This window comes from Drosophila arizonae, chromosome 2, assembly GCF_054131065.1.
Source record: "Drosophila arizonae isolate 15081-1271.41 chromosome 2, UAZ_ARI_1.0, whole genome shotgun sequence".
Lineage (NCBI taxonomy): Eukaryota > Metazoa > Arthropoda > Insecta > Diptera > Drosophilidae > Drosophila > Drosophila arizonae.
Window position 1 is genome coordinate 10,596,996 of NC_142922.1, and position 18,093 is coordinate 10,615,088.

Here is an 18,093-nt window from a genome sequence, read left to right on the forward strand (position 1 = left end):
ATAATTGATATAAACAGACAGCGTGCGAAAATGCATTTGTAAATGATTCAATGTATTAAATAATTAACAGCAAAATTTCAAATATTTCGCTCAAAATAACGGTTGCGGTTGTACGGCGGAGTATCGATTTTCTTATTGACGGCCTGGGACTCTTTTGCATGGGCTCATCGATAGCGATTGCTAGCATACACAGCTTAGGCAACTCTAATTTCTGTAATTTGCTATTTTCATTCTGCGGTCACACTGTGCTGGTATTTTAAGATATTTTATTAAAATAAAAAAACAAGCCAACTAAAGGCAGCGAAAAGCAGCAACAGCAACGAGTGAGCTAAAGTGACAAACAAGAATATGTGTAAAAAATAAAAATAAAAAAATCAATGATTGTTTATGTGCGCAATATGCAGCTTGAGTGTTAAAAGACCTTGAGACACGGGTGTGCACAGTTAGTTAGGGCTGCTGTCTGCTAGATTTTCAAGCGTCTATTTACATTGCTACCCCACCTGGAGCAGACAGGTGTTGTTGTTGTTGTTGTGTTGTCTGTGGTGGTGTTGATGCTGCTGTTGTCATCGATATTGTCATTGACATCTTCAGTTGGCAGCGCAGCGTCGAGTTTTATTGCATGCCTAAAGTGAACCCATTTTTGTATTTGTTAAATAACTACCAACACACACATACACACAAACATAGATACATGCGTAGCCTAATCAGTGACTGTGGTATTGCCAAAGATAACAGCCAGAGCGCATTCAGCTAATATTGAAGTCAGCGACAGAGCAAGCGCCTTTGCCCACGTTTTGTACACAGCTGGCCAACTGTGACTCAACATTGGCGTTAACTGTCGCTGCCGTTGCCTCTGCCCTACCTCTGCCTTAAGTATTACAATAGTCTTTAGTCTCTGCTATCTTTGCGCCGCTGTTGCTGCGTCTTTTATTCAAATATTGAAGAAAAACAAAAAAGCAAAAAAAAAAAGTTATTAATAAATCCAGTTGAACACATATTCGCCATAACTGTGATTCGTTTTATTTGAGGCTCACTGTGTGTGTTTGGTGCTTATTCAATTAATACGCTTGTCTCGTTTTACCGTTACTGTGCGAGTTATCGAGTTGCTGTTTTTTAATAAATGTATTCATAATATACAATATACACAGCACAGCCGTTGCGCCGCCGCCTAAATGATTAGTACGAGCAGCATGAGGTCACAGGAGTCGCAGGGTCAGCAGGCAGCCGGGCTGCCGCGGCCCAAAAACAATGCGTCCAGTAGTCAACTGACCCAGGAGGAGAACGAAGCCGTATTCAGGCTGTTGGGTAGAAAGTGTCAGGTGAGTCAAGTGTCAAGTATGATGTCCGTATATCGAACCTATGTAGATCACAGATATATGCATGTGGGACATTCACACATTATTCGCTGTGATTAATGTTCGAAACTCGACGACCCTTGCCGATCGTCACCTCATCGACATTGTAGTGTGTCACGCACACACACATAAATAACTACAGTGGGCCATCCTCGTGATAAGTGGTCGATTTTACATTTCATTTAATATAAGAGAAAATCTGTAAAAATATTTATGACAAAGCAGTTTTAGATTATTTTAATTTTGTTTTTGGTTCCTCATAACGTAGCTGCACTGTACAGTGATGTAATCATGCAAAAACTATTGAATATTGTCATAAAAAAAAAACATAATAAGCAATAAAAAGCTATAAATATCTCAATCTAAAAAAAAAAAAGACCTATTTTATAAATACAATATATATATATATTGCTATATAGGAATAAACGATTGGTTGAATAATCATGCAAATATTATATATATATAATAATAATATTTTATATATTTTAACATACGATGCATAGATTGCCTATATGTTTTCCACTGTATTGAGGCTTCACTGCATTATTTCATATGCAGCTTGATTAAGCATTTCCTGCGGGTGGCAGCTCAAGTAACACCCAAATAACGAAATGCGCTGTGCCAATTAAATGCGACGAAACGGACGGAACCTTGGTAATATTAGATATGTATGTGCACAGCGTTTGCCTCTTGGTTTTTGTGTCATTCGAAATATTTGGCATGGAATATTTATAAATGTTATTGTAGACCTTTAAAAGCCCGCTATCAGCCCGATTGCTTGGGCTCTTTAAGTCAATAATGAATCGGCCATTCGTAATTTTTGACATATTGACAAAGCCTTATTTTCTTCTTTTTTTTTTTTTTGCACCAAAATCCGTTAAAATCGTAGAACACACACATACAAACACACATTCCTAGGGTAATGAGAGACTTGATAAGCATTTGCAATTGATAAATTCAATATAGAACAAATAGTGAGTAGACTTATCTTATCAGATTCCATAGTCAATGCCAAGAAATGGAAAAGTGAAGATAAGCAACTTCGGGGCCTCAAAGAACACTTGAAAATATGGCAGTAGAAAACTACTAATAATTGCTCTAAAGACCATGCGATCCGTATTTAATTGAAATGCTTACACGATATGTAAAAGTAGTTGTGTCTGTTTTTAATTGTAATTCACGCTTTGCTAATTTTCGACTTTCCATTGACAAACATTTCAAATGTTTTTGAACTTTTGCTTTGCGCTGGCAACAACAATAACAGAAACATGTTAAACCAAGTAGGACTGACGGAGTGGCAGAGAAACCTGATACTCTGCAATAAAAAAATTGATAACATTAAATAAATAGCATAGAAAATGCATAAGACAATCCTTTTATATTCACTTATCGATGGCTTCTGCCCAATCGATAAGTACGAATATTTGTAACGTATTGAGTTGCTGAGAACTAGTTAATCATAGTTCTTGATATAATGATCAATAGACTAATTCAGATTTTATGATTGACCTTTTTAGGCATACCCTGTACAATGTACTCAAGGGCAATGGTATAGAAATAAATCAATGTAAACCACGCCCCCATTGACGTGCCCGCAAAAGTTGTTGTGGTTAATGACACAGCTACGACTGCAGCTGCAACGCGCAACGACGCCGACTGCGATCTCAGCGTATGGCCTAACAGAATTACCTCACAGCCTACTGTTGCCGCTGTTGATGCAGTCCATTTGTCACTCATTTGTTTGCATTTATATTGTATAAACTTAGTTCACGCATATTACTGTACATTGGCCAACAGTGACCACTGGTGGCAACTGGACTTTCTAATTGCTGTTTTGCCTTTTGTCTGGTTTCGTGTTGCTCTTGCCGTTTTGCAGACGCTGCTGCTCTCGTTGCTGTTGTAAATGTTGTTGCTATTTAGCTGGGCTTTTAATGCGCTCCATTGCTCCCTTGCCCTCCTCTCTCTGTCTCTCTCACTCTCTCTCATATACACATGTATACACACACGCGCAGCGGCTTAGCTAAGCTGCGCTGTGACGGCCAGTTATTTTTGTTATTGTAGCCATCGATTTTTATGCTTTTGACAACAAACGCAACAACAACAACAAACGGCAAAGCTTGTCTCATGTAGTATGCACATAGAAGGCAAGACATCATTTTACAATGCTACTTATGTCCACACACATACTCACACTCACAAGCACACACATTTACAGTTGTGCTTAAACATCTATAAAAATTTAAATATGTTCACAATTTCGCACTTGGCGCCGCGTGGGCAACACACACATCAACGTCAACATCTCTTTTCATCTTAAGAGGTCACAGAAAGAGACAAAAGAGAGAGAGAGAGAGAGAGGAAAAGAGAAATATAGCAGATGTTTATCTGTCGCATTAGCTGCCAATGTAACACATATTATATCACATTTAGATGCACTCTGGCTATAACTAACACGGAGAACTCTGATTCGAGGTGCCCATGGGCCATGGCATAGGTGCCATCAATTTGAGCCAAGCATGGTTCGGTCAGGGCTAAAGCATTTTTGGCCAAATGTCAAGTGTTGTGGCCAAGGGCAACAACGTACAAACTAATTTGCAATTATATAACAATTTTCTACTTTTTGAGTCTGCATTTAGTTCGAGAACTCAATTAAATTATCAATGTTATTATATATTTATGGGGTATAAATATTTGTGTGGTATATATGATTGGTAACCACATTGCATTGCAGAATGCAGGAGGATCACCTTATTGCAGCTGTTTAGCATAGCTTCAAACAGATGTCTAAGGTAATGCAGTATCATTCACAAGTTGCTACGTTCAGTCTTTAAATTCTTATTCTTATGCTTAGAATTCTTCATTATAAGTGTAAATGTTCATTAAGAAATTAAAAAAGAACAAACCGGTTAACTGCTCAACTTGAATAAAGCAAATTTAACATAACAGTATGCTGTTGTCTCACTGTTACGAAACACAATTCGTAGTTAGTTAGCAGTGCGACTGTTCCTAACAACACAATAACATGATATTGAATACTTTGGGCTACTTTTTTTTTGAGAGTTTGAGAACAGTATTTTTATTGCAAGTGATTTATATCATTTTGCTATAGCTGACATCAAGAAACTTCTGTGAATTCTTATCTTTTATTTCGCTCAGCTGAAATGGCATAACAAACAAAAAGAAATCACTTTTGGCCGCTTTCCTCCCATTGACTTCTCATCAGCATATTTAAGATCCATTGTTTGCTGTTTAGAAATTGTTGAAAGTTTTGTTGATTTAATGATCAGATGACAATGGCACGCATTTGTGTCTTTTGCAAGTTTACTTTTGGCAAGGATTGTTATATGTGGCAGTTTTGTGGCCGTTGTCGCCACCATTTCCTGCGCAGCCAATAAAAAAGGAAATTATGAAGAAAAACGCAGTCTTAAATCACCACAAATATCGTTTCCGTTGCGCACAGACAGGGAGCAACGCAGTGCGCGTTGTGCAAGTCCGCACGAAACTAGCTGCGGGCCAGCGGGTCTCTCCCGTGGAGTCCATGGCGGCTATCAATTTGTGGGGCTACGTGCTGGGCATCCCTAAGAGTCCAACCAGTTGCAGTTGCAGGCAGTTGTCTAGCTCGACTGATATGCTAATGTGAATGTGTTGATGTTTTAGTGAATGTGGCTAATCGGTATTCAAATGAGCAGCGTATGGCCAAAGACCAGGTCTGTGACAAAGCAAGTGGCAGAGCGCGAAACCGAAAGTCAGATGAGTTTCTCAACTCGAACGCGACGGTTCGTAGTCTTTGACCGCTGCATTCAAATGAGGCGTAAACTGAAGGTGTGTTCGCCACTCGATTGGCCAACTGTTTTTTTTTTTGGGTGGGGTGGGGGAGTTGGGGACTGCCCTAATGTATAAACTTGATAGCCAAACATATGCTAATCCATTGCCACATCTTTGCAGACGTTGAACACTGCCGTTGTGCAGATCTACAAGACGGAGGGCAATGCTCACTCACACTGGAAGAAGAGGCATACGGGCGTCATTTGCTTCGTCAAGGATAGCGCCATACGCTCCTACTTTTTGCGCGCCTACTGCCTGATTAAAAATGAACTGATTTGGGAGCATGAGATATACGATGGCATGCAGGTTGTCAAATCGCGTCCCTTTCTGCTCACCTTCGAGGGCAGCGTAAGTAGTCCACGTAAGCTCACATGAATTCAAATTAACGTATCATTCCACGTGCTGGTAGGATGGCAATGTGGGCTTAAACTTCATCTCGGAGGATGAGTGTGATTCGTTCTTTCGGACTATTGACACCACAATAGAGACGCGGAATCGGAAACGGCAGGAGAAGCGGAACAGGCAAAAGCCGCAGCAGGCGCCACATGCTCCAATGCCAACCTCCATCCAGGCAGCTCGTCAGCCTTCCATGCAGGGCAGAAGCCCAATGCAGACGACGGCGGCAACTACAGTGGACAGCGGTCCCGTGCAGCTGCGCAACAATAAGATCAGCTCGGTGACGCTGACCGCAGCGCCGGCACCAGCGCATGCGCCAACCAAAAACTTCTTGTCGAGCAATTTTGGACTGAGTGGGTCGGGAGGCAAGGATAAGAAGCGTCGCGTGACCAAAGCGGATATTAGTCAGCCGACAAACTTTGTGCACATCAGCCATGTTGGCTGGGATGCGGACAAGGGTTTCGATCTGACAGGCCATGAGAGCGACGAGATGTTGGTCAAGTTCTTTGCCAAGGCGGGCGTCTCCGAATCCCAATTGAACGACCGAGATACGCGCGCGTTCATCTACGATTTCATTCAGAGCAATAATGTGCTGGCCTCGGTCAAACAGGAGGAGACTGAATCGCCTACAGAACCAACGCCCACGGAACCGCCACCGGTGCCCAGTCGTCATCATCCTCATCATGTATGTTGCACTGGCCTGGCCCAAATTGTGTTTGACTTCAAAGTAACTCTTTTCATTATATTCTGTTGCAGTCGCAGAATGGTAACCAAAGATCAGCGCCGCCTCCGCCACCGGCGCGGCAGCCGCCACCGCCGTTACCAACGACGGTTCCAGGTGCATCACGTGCACCGCCGCCGCCCAGCAGACCGCCACCCATTACAACGGCTCCTCCGCCACCACCACCACCAGCAACGGTCTGCCCACCCGCAGCAGCAGTAAGTCAATTGAGTAAAATCGTATTTTCGTAATTAAAACTGTTGCTATTTCTTTGTAGCCGCCACCTCCACCACCCCCAGCACCTCCAGTGGCTGCGCCACCGCCGCCTCCGCCACCACCACCCATGGCTCCACCGGAAATGCCGATTATTGCTTCTACGCAGACATCGGCACAGGCCGGCAAAGTGGCGCCACCCGCTCCTGAAGCAGACAACCGCAATGCGCTTATGGATGCCATACGCAAGGGTACGGCGCTTAAGGTGAGTGCACCATAGATCTTTCCAGAGCACAGTCTAAATATCCATCATTGGACATTGCAGACAGTGAAGCCAAATGCTCCAGCCGCCAACACCAGCGATCCACGCAACGACCTTTTGGGTCAAATACGTGAGGGTTACGCCTTGAAGCCGGTGACTGAACGTAAGATTCCTGATCAGCGGATTAGTGACGGTAGCTCCGGTGGCACCGATGCCCTGGCCGATGCGTTACGTCGTGCACTGGCGGCACGTGGCACTGTCATGCATTCAGACGATGAGGAGGATAATACCTCCTCAGATAACGATTGGTCCGATTAGATTGATGACGGTTGATGGCAAACAATTTATTCCAAATATAAGCAATAATTTAATTTGTGCTTTGGCATTTTGATTCATCGATAGATGAATCACTGTAAATACTGTTTAGTGAATTTTTCATACCTCCTTAATTTAATTTTTTTTTAACTGTTAAAACAAAAAAGTTTTAAACGAAGAGAGAAAAACACGAAAATATTTATGATCGCATATGAAAGCATTTTTAACATTCTTTTCAAATTCACATATGCATATCTTTACCTTCAATTGCTCAAAGATAACGAATTCATAATCAAAAAAAATAAAATAAAAAATAATAATAATAATAAATAAATAAAACAAAAAGGGATTAAAAGTATAAAGAAAACCACAATATTTATGTACATACATATGAATATGTATCCACAGCAATAAGTCTAAAATATGTGTATATCTGTATATGCTTAACTTGTTCAGAGATGTGCCAAAAATGAAGAAACTATAAAAATTCCCCTGTTAAAAAAAAACACACACACACACACAACAACAACAAATACTTGGAAAAGTCTGTAAATAAGACCTAAGATATATTTTGTGAAACTTTGTCTTAATTAACAAATTCATCGAGGCCCAATTAGATTTACATGGGGATAACTTTACCGACGCATGAACCTAGAAAAAGTATGACGACTGAGGTTTTTTCTATATCCGATAATATAGTTGTGAATGTTAATGTGAATGTATATGTATGTTTTGACAAATTTAAAAACCAAACTAATTAATATATTAATGATTGAACATCATATAACCTTGGCAATTGCGCCCCATAACTGACTAATCGAAATTGCAAATCAATTATTAATAATATTAAAGTTTTCGCTCAAAATTTAAAATAATAATTAGCTAAATTGTTTAAATTAGTAATACAAATACACTAATGGTGTATCGTTGAAATATACCTTATATATATAACCAGACCATAATGCTTCCTAAAACTTCTTTGAAAGAAACTAATCCCCAGTTATTTTGACATTCTTGCTTGTCTAACCCAAAACTATGGGAATTTTAATCTACTAACTAAACTGATTCCAAGTATTAATGCTTTTAGTTAAAGTGCATTCAATGCACATAAATGTAGTCATTTCTTTAGACATTTCACATACAATATATGTTGAAATTAGTTAATATATTTTTGGTTTGTTTTTGTTCTTGTTTTGGAAAAAATACGTGAAAGGTCGAGGGTCAAGCTGTATTAATTAATGCATGGTCGAGTCTAATGAATTATGTGCGAATTGTGTGTATTTAAATAAGTACAACTACGTACATATATTCTATATTTAAACATATATAGTAATTATACATATATATATATATATATATATATATATATATATATATATATATATATATATATATATATATATATATATATATATATATATAAATATATATATATATATATATATATATATATATATATATGTATATATATTATGTATTCTATATTGTATTATATAAGCCATTAATTTATATAATTAACGTAAATAAAGTTGTGTATATCTAACTTAAACTAATTTCCACTTTACATGCATTAAATTATTCGAATTTTGGTAACGTATATATTGTATATACGAGTATTATGCGACTAAGTTAAGGATTCTGTATGAAATACGTGTATTATATATGTACAAAGTGAGTTTATGGCGTCTATATAAGCGAACGTAAGTGTATGCTTAAATTTAGTTAGGAATTAGAATTTAGCTTATTCCATTGGGTTTTCCTGAGCCACATTTGCATCGTCGTTGAGCTCCCGTTCAATGTTGGCATTGTTGTTATTCTCGGCTATTTCATTGATATTCAAATCATCATCGAGTGCCACACGTGGCGGTTGCTGTTGCATCGGCTCTTGTTGCACTTGCTCCAGCTGTTGCTGCTGTTGCTCATTGATGCGGTTCTCAGTCTCTTCGTTGGCGCTCTGAACATCTTCCCCAAGCGCCTCAATGCAAACTGCTGCAGTCGAGGGATCTGATTCCGATTCCGTCTCATGATGTGCCGTTTGCAAAGTGGCGGACAGCTCATGGTTGAGTACATTCTGTTGCTCCTCAGCACAATTGTAGTTCGAGGAGCTCGCGTAGACTGGCTGGGCCAGTGTTTCGCTATCCTTGGGCGCGCTTAGGGTCACAACTGGAGATGTGCTTTTCTCCTCATTTATTCCGTCATCCATCTGAGATGGTTCCGGGTTGATGTCTTCAAACTGCTCCTCGTTAGCTGCCAATGGCTGTTGGTCTGCCTGACTGCAGACATTAGTGATGACAAAATTGAAAGCTGGTTCACTGTGTGCGTGGGGTTGAGACTCGGCCTCGCTTGGCATTTGTGATTCTTCTGGCAACTCCGTCTGATTTTGTTGTCTTTCTTGATCAGGCTTTGACTGTTGGGCCATGTCTGCCGGCTCTCCTGAATATATTTCCGATTCGCTTGGTGTTTCAAGAACTGCTTGTTCCTCCAATGCGGTTCTTGCTGTTTCCTGTGGTTCTACTGTTTGCATTTCTGGTCGAGGTTGCTCTTCCTGTGCCTGTGTCTCCATTGGCATGTCCTCGGGCTCCGGAACCGAATCCGTTGCTATTTCCGGCTGCGGCTTCGGTGGCATTATGGACTCATTTTCCGTTTCTGGACCCGGGCTTTTAACCGCATCCTGCTCATCTAACGGTTGTAGCTCTATCTCACGATAAATGCGTTCCTCTCGGTCTTCGTACGTGTCCATGTTCTCGTCGGCTTCATCGGCAGACGAGGCGCTACCATCGTCATAATCCCCATCGACGTTTTCGTCATCTGCACTATCCTCACTCTCGTGCAAACCATTGTAATGCGTGTTGTCAGCTTCACTGCCATTGATATTGACATCTGAGATATGCAAGTCCTTCTCCTGCTTAATAATCACATTACTTAAGTCCAGACTGTTTATATATGCCGACTCGTCGTCTCTGCTATCATTGTGGTTTATCTCATTGGATTTGTTTGGCTCATGTTGTTCTGCTTCCGTTTCATTTTGGCCGGTCCACTCCTGCTCCTCATCCGCATAGCCACGATTCAGTGGTTCCGGTTTGATAGCAACTGTATTGAAAGGCACCGAGGCGCCACTTTCTACTGCCACGATTTGTGGTAACTGCTCTACTGTGGATGGCAGTGAATTCGACGAAGATGCAACATCCCGGTGCATGGCGCCTCCGGTGCTTTTACGTGCCGTAGATTTTGTTAAAATCTTCTTGGTGGGATTTGCTGGCTTCTCCACGACATGGTCCTCTTGGGGCACTGCTTCCACGGCGCTCTCTAGTGGCATTGCCTCCTCTGCCATTACCACGCCGCTAGCTATATGAGTTATTTGCATTATGCGATCGAGTTCCAATCGATTAGGCTTGACATCTTCTTGCTCTTCGAGTAACTTTTGGCTTTCCTCGGTATAGTTACGCTCAAGCTGTAGCATTGGTATACTCGTCATGACCGTAGATTGTGGCTCAAATTCTTCTCGTGGCGTAAAATCACTTGCAAGGCTGTCATCCAAAAGTTCCTGCTTTATATTCATAATAGCACTACCTGCAGTCTCTACGCTTTCCTCGATTGGAGATTCCTCAGGAGCTGTGGCCGATCCCGTTGCTTTATCGCTAGCCTCCGAATCCCTATTGCGCTCCTTATGCTTTCGTTTCTTTTTCTTTTTAGCGCTCTTAGACTGCACCTCGTTGTCATCATCCACGATAGATGAATTGAGCTGCCCATGATTTTTGGTTATTTTTAGCTTCAGCTTAAGTGGCTCTTGTTTGACTTGCACACCATCCGTGCTGGGCATTAGCTGCTTCTCGTAGGATTCATCAATGACTTCCTGCTTCACTGACTCAGCTGGCGGATCAGCTGGGGGAGCAGCTGCTGCATTGGCACTGCCATTGGCTGCATCCTCGTCGCTGTCATCGTAGCCAGCATCTGCATGGAAATCATCACAAGAAGGCGGCTCATCATTTGGGTCGCTCTCAGGCTCTTCAGAGGCTAGAGGTGGTCCAGTGTCATCGATGTGCACCTCGGGCTCGTGCTTAATGCTAACAAGCGTATTCATTGTATTTTTAAGCAACTGATCGACGCGTTTCAAATAATTTTTGGATGACACCCGGTCAGCGCTACGACCCGCGGATGAAGCGCGTAATAGTGGTGATCCCAAGCGTTCGAGCACAACCACTGGCTGCATTTCAACTTGCTTTGTGTATGCGATGGACGATTGAGCATTGTCTTCGGCTTCCAAATCGTTTTCGTTCTTGATACGCATCTCGGCTTCATGGTTAGATGCCTCAGGCATTATGTGCTTGGAGTGATTCAAGTAAATCTTTGCACAGTGTGGTGCATGGCGCATATAGGCCAATTCACTGCTGAGCGGCCGGCTGCACCCACCACATTGGCGCGTGCGCCGAGCACAGGGATGTGTATTGTAAAAGAAATTCGTTAGAAACGTTTTCTTGCACAGTGGACACTCGCGATCGAGCACCTGCAGCTCGATGGGCGTGGGTGATGTATGCTCGCGCAGATGACGAGAGTAGGCATAGTTGTTTGCTATGCTTGCGTCGCACAGTGGGCACTGGTAAGGTGTCTTAGAGAGCTTGTGCCACAGCTGATGAGCTTTGATATCGCTAAGACTGTGATAACTCTGATTGCAGGCGGTACAATGATAGCGCAATATTGTGGGTATATGTGCTGCTGTCTTATGCTGCTCGGCCAGCTCCTTGCTCTCGAAACGTTTACTGCACACACTGCAAATGGCCTTACGAGACTTCTTGGCGGGTATTGAACACTTTTTCACCTCAGCAGGCTCCTCCTTTCTGTATTTCAAATAATTAGTATATTAGCATTCTTTTATTTTACCAATGCACTTACATTTCAGTTTTGCTCGCAGTCAACGGCTGTGGCTGTGGCTGCAAGCGCAGCTTTTTCCGCCAGCTTAGTGGCTCATTTTTGACAGCATCCAAAGGGATATCAGGGGTATTTGATTTCACGTTATTGCTGCTACTGGCGGCGTCCTCCGTTTTACGTTTACGCCCGCGCTTTGCAGGTGGGGGTGCTGTTAACGGCTCACTTTTAAATATCGGCTTCACATCTACAATCTGTGAATGGAATATGCTTTGTAAATACCTCAAGTCGTTTATGATTTAATGCTGATGCTTACCTTTTGGGGATCCACGCTTTTAAGGCCCAGTAGCTTTCGAGTTTGATTGTTTGTTGCGTAGCACATTTCTCTAAACTCATAAAAATCATTGATTTTATCCACGCACAGGCTGCACATTGTCTGCGGCATTTTATCGTTGCGCGTAACCTGTAAATAAGGGTTTTTTTTTTACCAGATCACATATTTTCAGTAAATGGGTAGATAATTTTACCGTAAAGCCAACCAATTCGAAAACTTTTTGGCTCAGACTGGGCTCGTCCAGGTCCACAACATCACTCTCAACGGGTAGTATTGGGACCTTGGTCGGATTATCGATGCCGCACAAGCGACAGATCTTGTACAAGTTTGCTTTGAGAGCCGCATCAATCTTGAAAGCGAAGCGCTCCATATTGTTTCTGCTATTTAATTTCTTGCTGCAAAAATTATATCCCTACATATTTGTAGTTGAACTTGCTGCAAAAGTGTTCACTTTTTTGTTTATTGCCCACAGAAACTAGTGTGCCCAATCATTAAGTACGAATTATAAACGGGCACACTTGTCAGGGCTACAGCGTATAAGGAGAAAAATATTAAATTGTTCCACTGACCAGAGAACACATAGACTAGACATGTAGAAAAAACTTTTTCAACACCGAAAAAATGCGCTGAAGAGACCGGACAACTTCGTATTTGGTCGGCTCGGTCGTTGGAGGCTCAAGCAGTGAAAATAAGGCAAGACAAAATCAGTGCGCTGCCAAAATTACTGATTAAGTCATAAAGGCTCATTTGACAGTCACTCTGCAATTCAAATCATACAAAATTGAGAAACTACTGAATCACGAGACAATTATCATCCCATCCCGCAATGCTGCCAACATTTTGTTGCATGAAAACGCTAAATCAGCCTTTGAAAAAAGCTAGAAATATTTCTTCGTAGCTAAAAAAATCGTTAGAATATATATATGTTTTTTGGTTTATTTCAATATTTTATAAGATTTGTGTGATTTGGTGATTTGTAATCGTGGCAGCATTTGGAGGCGTGGTCCGTTTCTTGCTTGTCCACTTTGTCCTATGGAGCTTTAAAAGATTGGTATCCTGAAACTTTTCTTTGCATAGCTATTCTAAATGGTCCACAGGTTTGATTGAACAATGTGTTGCAATATACAAACACAGACCCGCTTCTTGATCGCAAGTTTTCAATGAGATTGAAGAATCAAATGGTAGTTTGTTAGGCTGTGCGAAAGCCGCTAAAGTTGACTTGTGTTTAGCAGTCTTGGCATGTGCGTGCAAGTCTGAAAGCTTAACATTAATGCTGGATTTGCAGTATTTGCAATAACATTTGCCCTCATCAGCTGCATCTAAAGTCAACCAATCTTTAAATGCAGGATCTTGCATCCATATCATACGCGGTTTTCGCTTATAAATTTTTGGCATTATTAACAACTTGTTACTCGCGTTTTAAAACTTTTGAAATTCCCTCTTAGCGATGGCATAAAACACGCTTCGGTAGACTTCACAGCATCGATAAGATTGAATGGTCATTTGGCTTATCGATGTGTTTTGCCATTCAAACGAAAAAATACTATTCGTATGAAAATGTGGCATCATTAAGCATAAAAATACACTAGTTACCAGATGTTTCAAAGACATAAAGTAAAGCAAGTTTTTCTTGAAAAATAGCTATAGTTCCAGCTAGCCACTAGTTCACAATTTATCCCGCATTTCCCTATTGCAACCCACTAGATCTAGTGGGAAAATAGCTAAATTGGCTCAAGTTGAGCCTCAAACGACCGAGCCGACCAAATACGAAATTGTCCGGTCTCTTCAGCGCATTTTTTTCGGTGTTCAAAAAGTTTGTTCTACATGTCTAGTCTATGTGTTCTCTGGTTAGTGTCTCTGGTTAGTGATTGGAGTGATGAACAAAATACTGAAAAATACTACAAAAGTTTGGTCACACGTAAAGTCATGTGACGGCACGTGACGTCACAATAAGTTTTACACAGCCTGACCAGTGTCAGAGTGATTTTTCTTCGTACTTGCAACGACGTCGCAGGCCAAAATTTTGCGTGTGGGTCGCAGTATTATTTAAAACGGAAAAATTGTATGTTGAAACGCCAACGTTAATTGAAATAAAATCAGAAAATTTGATCGTTTAATGGAATCTAATTGAAACCGTTTGTTTTGTTTTGTTTGCAGCTCGAAATTTGCTGTGCACTTTTCAAGGTAGAGGCAATCGCGTATAACAAAAAATTCATTTCGCAAAATGAACGCCCAACAAGCACAACGGGAGCATGTCCTTGCTGTTTCCCGGGACTTCATCTCCCAGCCACGTTTGAGTGAGTATCCAATTGCTATCAAATTATGTGCGGCTTGTGAATTGTGTATTTAAAAATTGTATTATTGCCGTAACCCGTGGGTAATCGGCCGCCATGACAGTTTGTACGAATCGTTTGCAAAAGCAGAACACGAAACAAAAAATCAATATAGTGTTTTTGGCAACGTTATTACTCCCACCCATTCAAGTGAATTCACTAAATGTATCATACTCAATAGTCTGTACATAACAGGACTTGAATGTATGCCAATAAGAACTAAAAATTCATTTTTAATGAAAATTTTCAGTGTCACATGACTCGATCATCAAGCTCAGCTGTTTGCTATTGCCATTCAAAGCGCGCTCCCAGAGAGCACCTGACTAACAAAAGTTGGGCAAGCGAAGAGTAAAAAGAGAAACAAACTGTTGAAAAATGATAAAACCAATGTAAAAGTAGACTTCTGGTACATATTAGTACATAAACTAATCTTATAAAATGGCCAAGAATTATCATGTATAATGCTAACTTGTTTTCAGTGGAGTTGTTTTTATGTAACGAACTTTTTGAATTACATTTCACGCATTCTTCCATTGTCGTATTTTATGTCAATTATGCAGCTCGTGCTTCAAATAGCAGCTGCTTAAAGCCAGTTTGAGAGTCAGCTGACTATTTAACCCCGTAACACTCACTACGAATTTTCGACGTTTGCTTTCTTATCGGATTCTTATTGGCAACCACTTGTGCATTCATGTGAAGAGCGCTATTTTAACCTAAAATAATTGTTAATATGAAAAAATAGTTAAAATGAAAAAAAAAAAAAAAAATATATATATATATATATTGGAAATGAATTTTAAATATTTATTTCTTGGTATTTTTGTTTGTCTTTGAATGAACAGCTTACAAGACGGTGTCTGGTGTGAATGGTCCCTTGGTCATTCTCGATGAGGTGAAATTCCCTAAATTCGCTGAGATTGTGCAGTTGCGCTTGGCAGATGGTACTGTACGTTCTGGCCAGGTGCTGGAGGTGAGCGGCTCCAAGGCCGTTGTCCAGGTCTTCGAGGGCACCTCTGGTATTGATGCGAAAAACACGCTTTGCGAGTTCACCGGTGATATTCTGCGAACGCCCGTTTCTGAGGATATGTTGGGTCGTGTGTTTAACGGCTCTGGCAAGCCCATCGACAAGGGTCCCCCAATTTTGGCCGAAGACTTTTTGGATATTCAAGGTCAGCCTATCAATCCCTGGTCGCGTATCTATCCCGAAGAAATGATCCAGACTGGTATCTCTGCTATTGATGTGATGAACTCGATTGCTCGTGGTCAGAAGATTCCCATCTTCTCTGCTGCTGGTCTGCCGCACAATGAAATCGCTGCGCAGATCTGTCGTCAGGCCGGTTTGGTCAAGTTGCCTGGCAAGTCGGTACTTGATGACCACACCGATAACTTTGCCATTGTGTTCGCCGCTATGGGTGTGAACATGGAAACTGCCCGTTTCTTCAAGCAAGATTTCGAGGAGAACGGTTCCATGGAGAACGTGTGCTTGTTCTTGAACTTGGCTAACGATCCAACCATTGAGCGTATTATTACACCCCGTCTGGCTCTGACCGCCGCTGAGTTTTTGGCCTACCAGTGCGAGAAGCACGTGCTGGTTATCTTGACGGATATGTCTTCGTATGCTGAGGCTTTGCGTGAGGTGTCTGCTGCCCGTGAGGAGGTGCCCGGCCGTCGTGGTTTCCCTGGATACATGTACACGGATTTGGCCACCATCTATGAGCGCGCTGGTCGTGTTGAAGGTCGCAACGGCTCAATTACACAGATTCCTATTTTGACTATGCCTAACGATGATATTACCCATCCAATTCCCGATTTAACTGGTTACATTACCGAGGGTCAGATCTACGTTGACCGCCAGCTCCATAACAGACAGATCTATCCTCCAGTGAATGTGCTGCCATCTTTGTCACGTTTGATGAAGTCTGCCATTGGTGAGGGCATGACCCGCAAAGATCACTCCGATGTTTCCAATCAGTTGTATGCTTGTTATGCCATCGGCAAGGATGTGCAGGCCATGAAGGCTGTGGTCGGTGAAGAGGCTCTGACGCCCGATGATTTACTGTATTTGGAGTTCTTGACTAAGTTTGAGAAGAACTTCATTTCGCAGGTGAGTAATCAGTGATTGATATCATGAAATAACAAATATGCTGACTTGCTTCTTTAATTCGCCCCAGGGTAACTACGAGAACCGCACTGTCTTCGAATCCTTGGATATTGGCTGGCAGCTGTTGCGTATCTTCCCCAAGGAGATGCTTAAACGTATTCCGGCCTCTATTTTGGCTGAATTCTATCCTAGGGATTCGCGCCATTAGATTTTGTTTAAAATTGTTTTGTTTTTGATTTATGTCCAAAATTTTGTTTCATTCATAATTTAAGCTGGTGGCGCAACGTGCGGCGTGCCTCCTGCAATAATCCGCTGTGTATACGTCTATACATATACGATATACACACATATATACACATTAACTACAATATAACCCACGAAAAGGATATTAATATGATAATATCTACGTATAAATTTTGATTTGTGTATACATAGAGAGCCGAAGCGCAGTCTAAACAATAACTAGTTAAATATTTTCTAATCACTATATAAGCGGAAACTATTTTAAATGTGTGTTTTAGTAATCAAAATTTGTCAAAATATTATTACGTGTACATAAACTCAAATGAATTAACCCCAATCCACACCTCAAATGAAGAAGAAAGAAAAACAAAACAATGAACATTCTCCTTAAAACTTTGTTGCCGACCCGTCGATAATTTGTTAAAGTTTACCCATTTTTGTTAGGTTTTAAGTGTGTGTGCTCTGTAAATGTTTATTATTTCTCGATCATTGAATTGTTCAATTAATTTCGTTTCACATACAGAATCGTAGCATTCCAAACCCAAATTAAATAACGCATATTTGTGTTTCTTTCGCTTGCGTCGCTTTCGGTCTTCTGTTTATTTTGTATTCGATCAACTTTAAGATGTTACAACACTTCGCACAAGTATTAAAAAAAAATTCTCTTCAGCACTCCCCGTCCCCGTGCCCTCACTGTTCCCTGCACCGAAACAATGTGAACAATTTGTACAGCAACTAAACTCAACAAACTAAACAATGAAATATGAAAAGTGCAAAAAGAAAACTGCTGCTTTACATGCAACAAAATGTTTTTAAACAAAAATCTAAGAAAACAAATTACATATTAAAATTATATTGATTATTTGTTCGTTTATTGTCCTAAAGTAAATAGAATGTTATTTAAAGTTGAAACTATGCATTGCAATGTTGTTTGTTGTCTGGGAATAGGGAGAAGATCCGCAACTTTCAAATAAATATTAGAAGAATGCAAATCCAATAAATGTTCAACGCATACATATATATTTAAATAATATTAGAACATTTAACTATGTATGTATACATTATACGAATGATAAATTAATAAATTACGCCGCAAGTCATGTTAAATATTCATTCAAATGGACAAAAATAT

At 40.9% G+C, this 18,093-nt stretch overlaps 3 protein-coding genes across 11 annotated transcripts; 2 read left to right on the forward strand and 1 right to left on the reverse strand.

Moving 5' to 3' along the window:
• The first annotated feature begins 157 nt into the window (after positions 1 to 157).
• On the forward strand, positions 158 to 8,636 carry WASp (WASP actin nucleation promoting factor). 9 transcript variants are annotated; one of them, XM_089462399.1, is made up of 7 exons: positions 158 to 251; positions 1,149 to 1,319; positions 5,301 to 5,528; positions 5,590 to 6,261; positions 6,333 to 6,515; positions 6,575 to 6,775; positions 6,836 to 8,636. In XM_089462399.1, exons 2-7 carry the CDS (start codon positions 1,173 to 1,175, stop codon positions 7,088 to 7,090), a joined length of 1,686 nt encoding a protein of 561 aa, XP_089318525.1. In that variant the 5' UTR covers positions 158 to 251; positions 1,149 to 1,172; the 3' UTR covers positions 7,091 to 8,636. The 9 variants fall into 9 exon arrangements, with proteins under 9 accessions (XP_089318525.1, XP_017867369.1, XP_089318528.1 ...); XM_018011880.2 differs by having other exon boundaries at positions 185 to 323; XM_089462402.1 differs by having other exon boundaries at positions 231 to 323; positions 1,154 to 1,319.
• LOC108616544 (uncharacterized) lies at positions 7,274 to 12,830 on the reverse strand. Its single transcript, XM_018011819.2, has 4 exons — positions 12,478 to 12,830; positions 12,267 to 12,413; positions 11,978 to 12,204; positions 7,274 to 11,922 (listed from the first exon to the last, which is right to left on the reverse strand). Exons 1-4 carry the CDS (start codon positions 12,652 to 12,654, stop codon positions 8,829 to 8,831), a joined length of 3,645 nt encoding a protein of 1,214 aa, XP_017867308.1. The 5' UTR covers positions 12,655 to 12,830; the 3' UTR covers positions 7,274 to 8,828.
• A 1,357-nt stretch (positions 12,831 to 14,187) lies between these two features.
• On the forward strand, positions 14,188 to 18,074 carry Vha55 (V-type proton ATPase subunit Vha55). Its single transcript, XM_018014868.2, has 4 exons — positions 14,188 to 14,346; positions 14,442 to 14,581; positions 15,460 to 16,721; positions 16,789 to 18,074. Exons 2-4 carry the CDS (start codon positions 14,509 to 14,511, stop codon positions 16,924 to 16,926), a joined length of 1,473 nt encoding a protein of 490 aa, XP_017870357.2. The 5' UTR covers positions 14,188 to 14,346; positions 14,442 to 14,508; the 3' UTR covers positions 16,927 to 18,074.
• Positions 18,075 to 18,093: the final 19 nt, after the last annotated feature.

Bases quoted from the DNA above. Each gene is read 5' to 3' on its own strand.
- WASp (XM_089462395.1), top strand. From the start codon at position 5,016: ATGTGGCTAATCGGTATTCAAATGAGCAGCGTATGGCCAAAGACCAGG. The intron at 5,529-5,589 runs GTAAGTAGTCCA...ACGTGCTGGTAG, and splicing joins TGCTCACCTTCGAGGGCAGC to GATGGCAATGTGGGCTTAAA. The intron at 6,262-6,332 runs GTATGTTGCACT...ATTCTGTTGCAG, and splicing joins GTCGTCATCATCCTCATCAT to TCGCAGAATGGTAACCAAAG.
- LOC108616544 (XM_018011819.2), bottom strand. From the start codon at position 12,654: ATGGAGCGCTTCGCTTTCAAGATTGATGCGGCTCTCAAAGCAAACTTG. The intron at 12,414-12,477 runs GTAAAATTATCT...CCTTATTTACAG, and splicing joins TCGAATTGGTTGGCTTTACG to GTTACGCGCAACGATAAAAT. The intron at 12,205-12,266 runs GTAAGCATCAGC...TTCCATTCACAG, and splicing joins AAAGCGTGGATCCCCAAAAG to ATTGTAGATGTGAAGCCGAT.
- Vha55 (XM_018014868.2), top strand. From the start codon at position 14,509: ATGAACGCCCAACAAGCACAACGGGAGCATGTCCTTGCTGTTTCCCGG. The intron at 14,582-15,459 runs GTGAGTATCCAA...TTGAATGAACAG, and splicing joins CATCTCCCAGCCACGTTTGA to CTTACAAGACGGTGTCTGGT. The intron at 16,722-16,788 runs GTGAGTAATCAG...AATTCGCCCCAG, and splicing joins AGAAGAACTTCATTTCGCAG to GGTAACTACGAGAACCGCAC.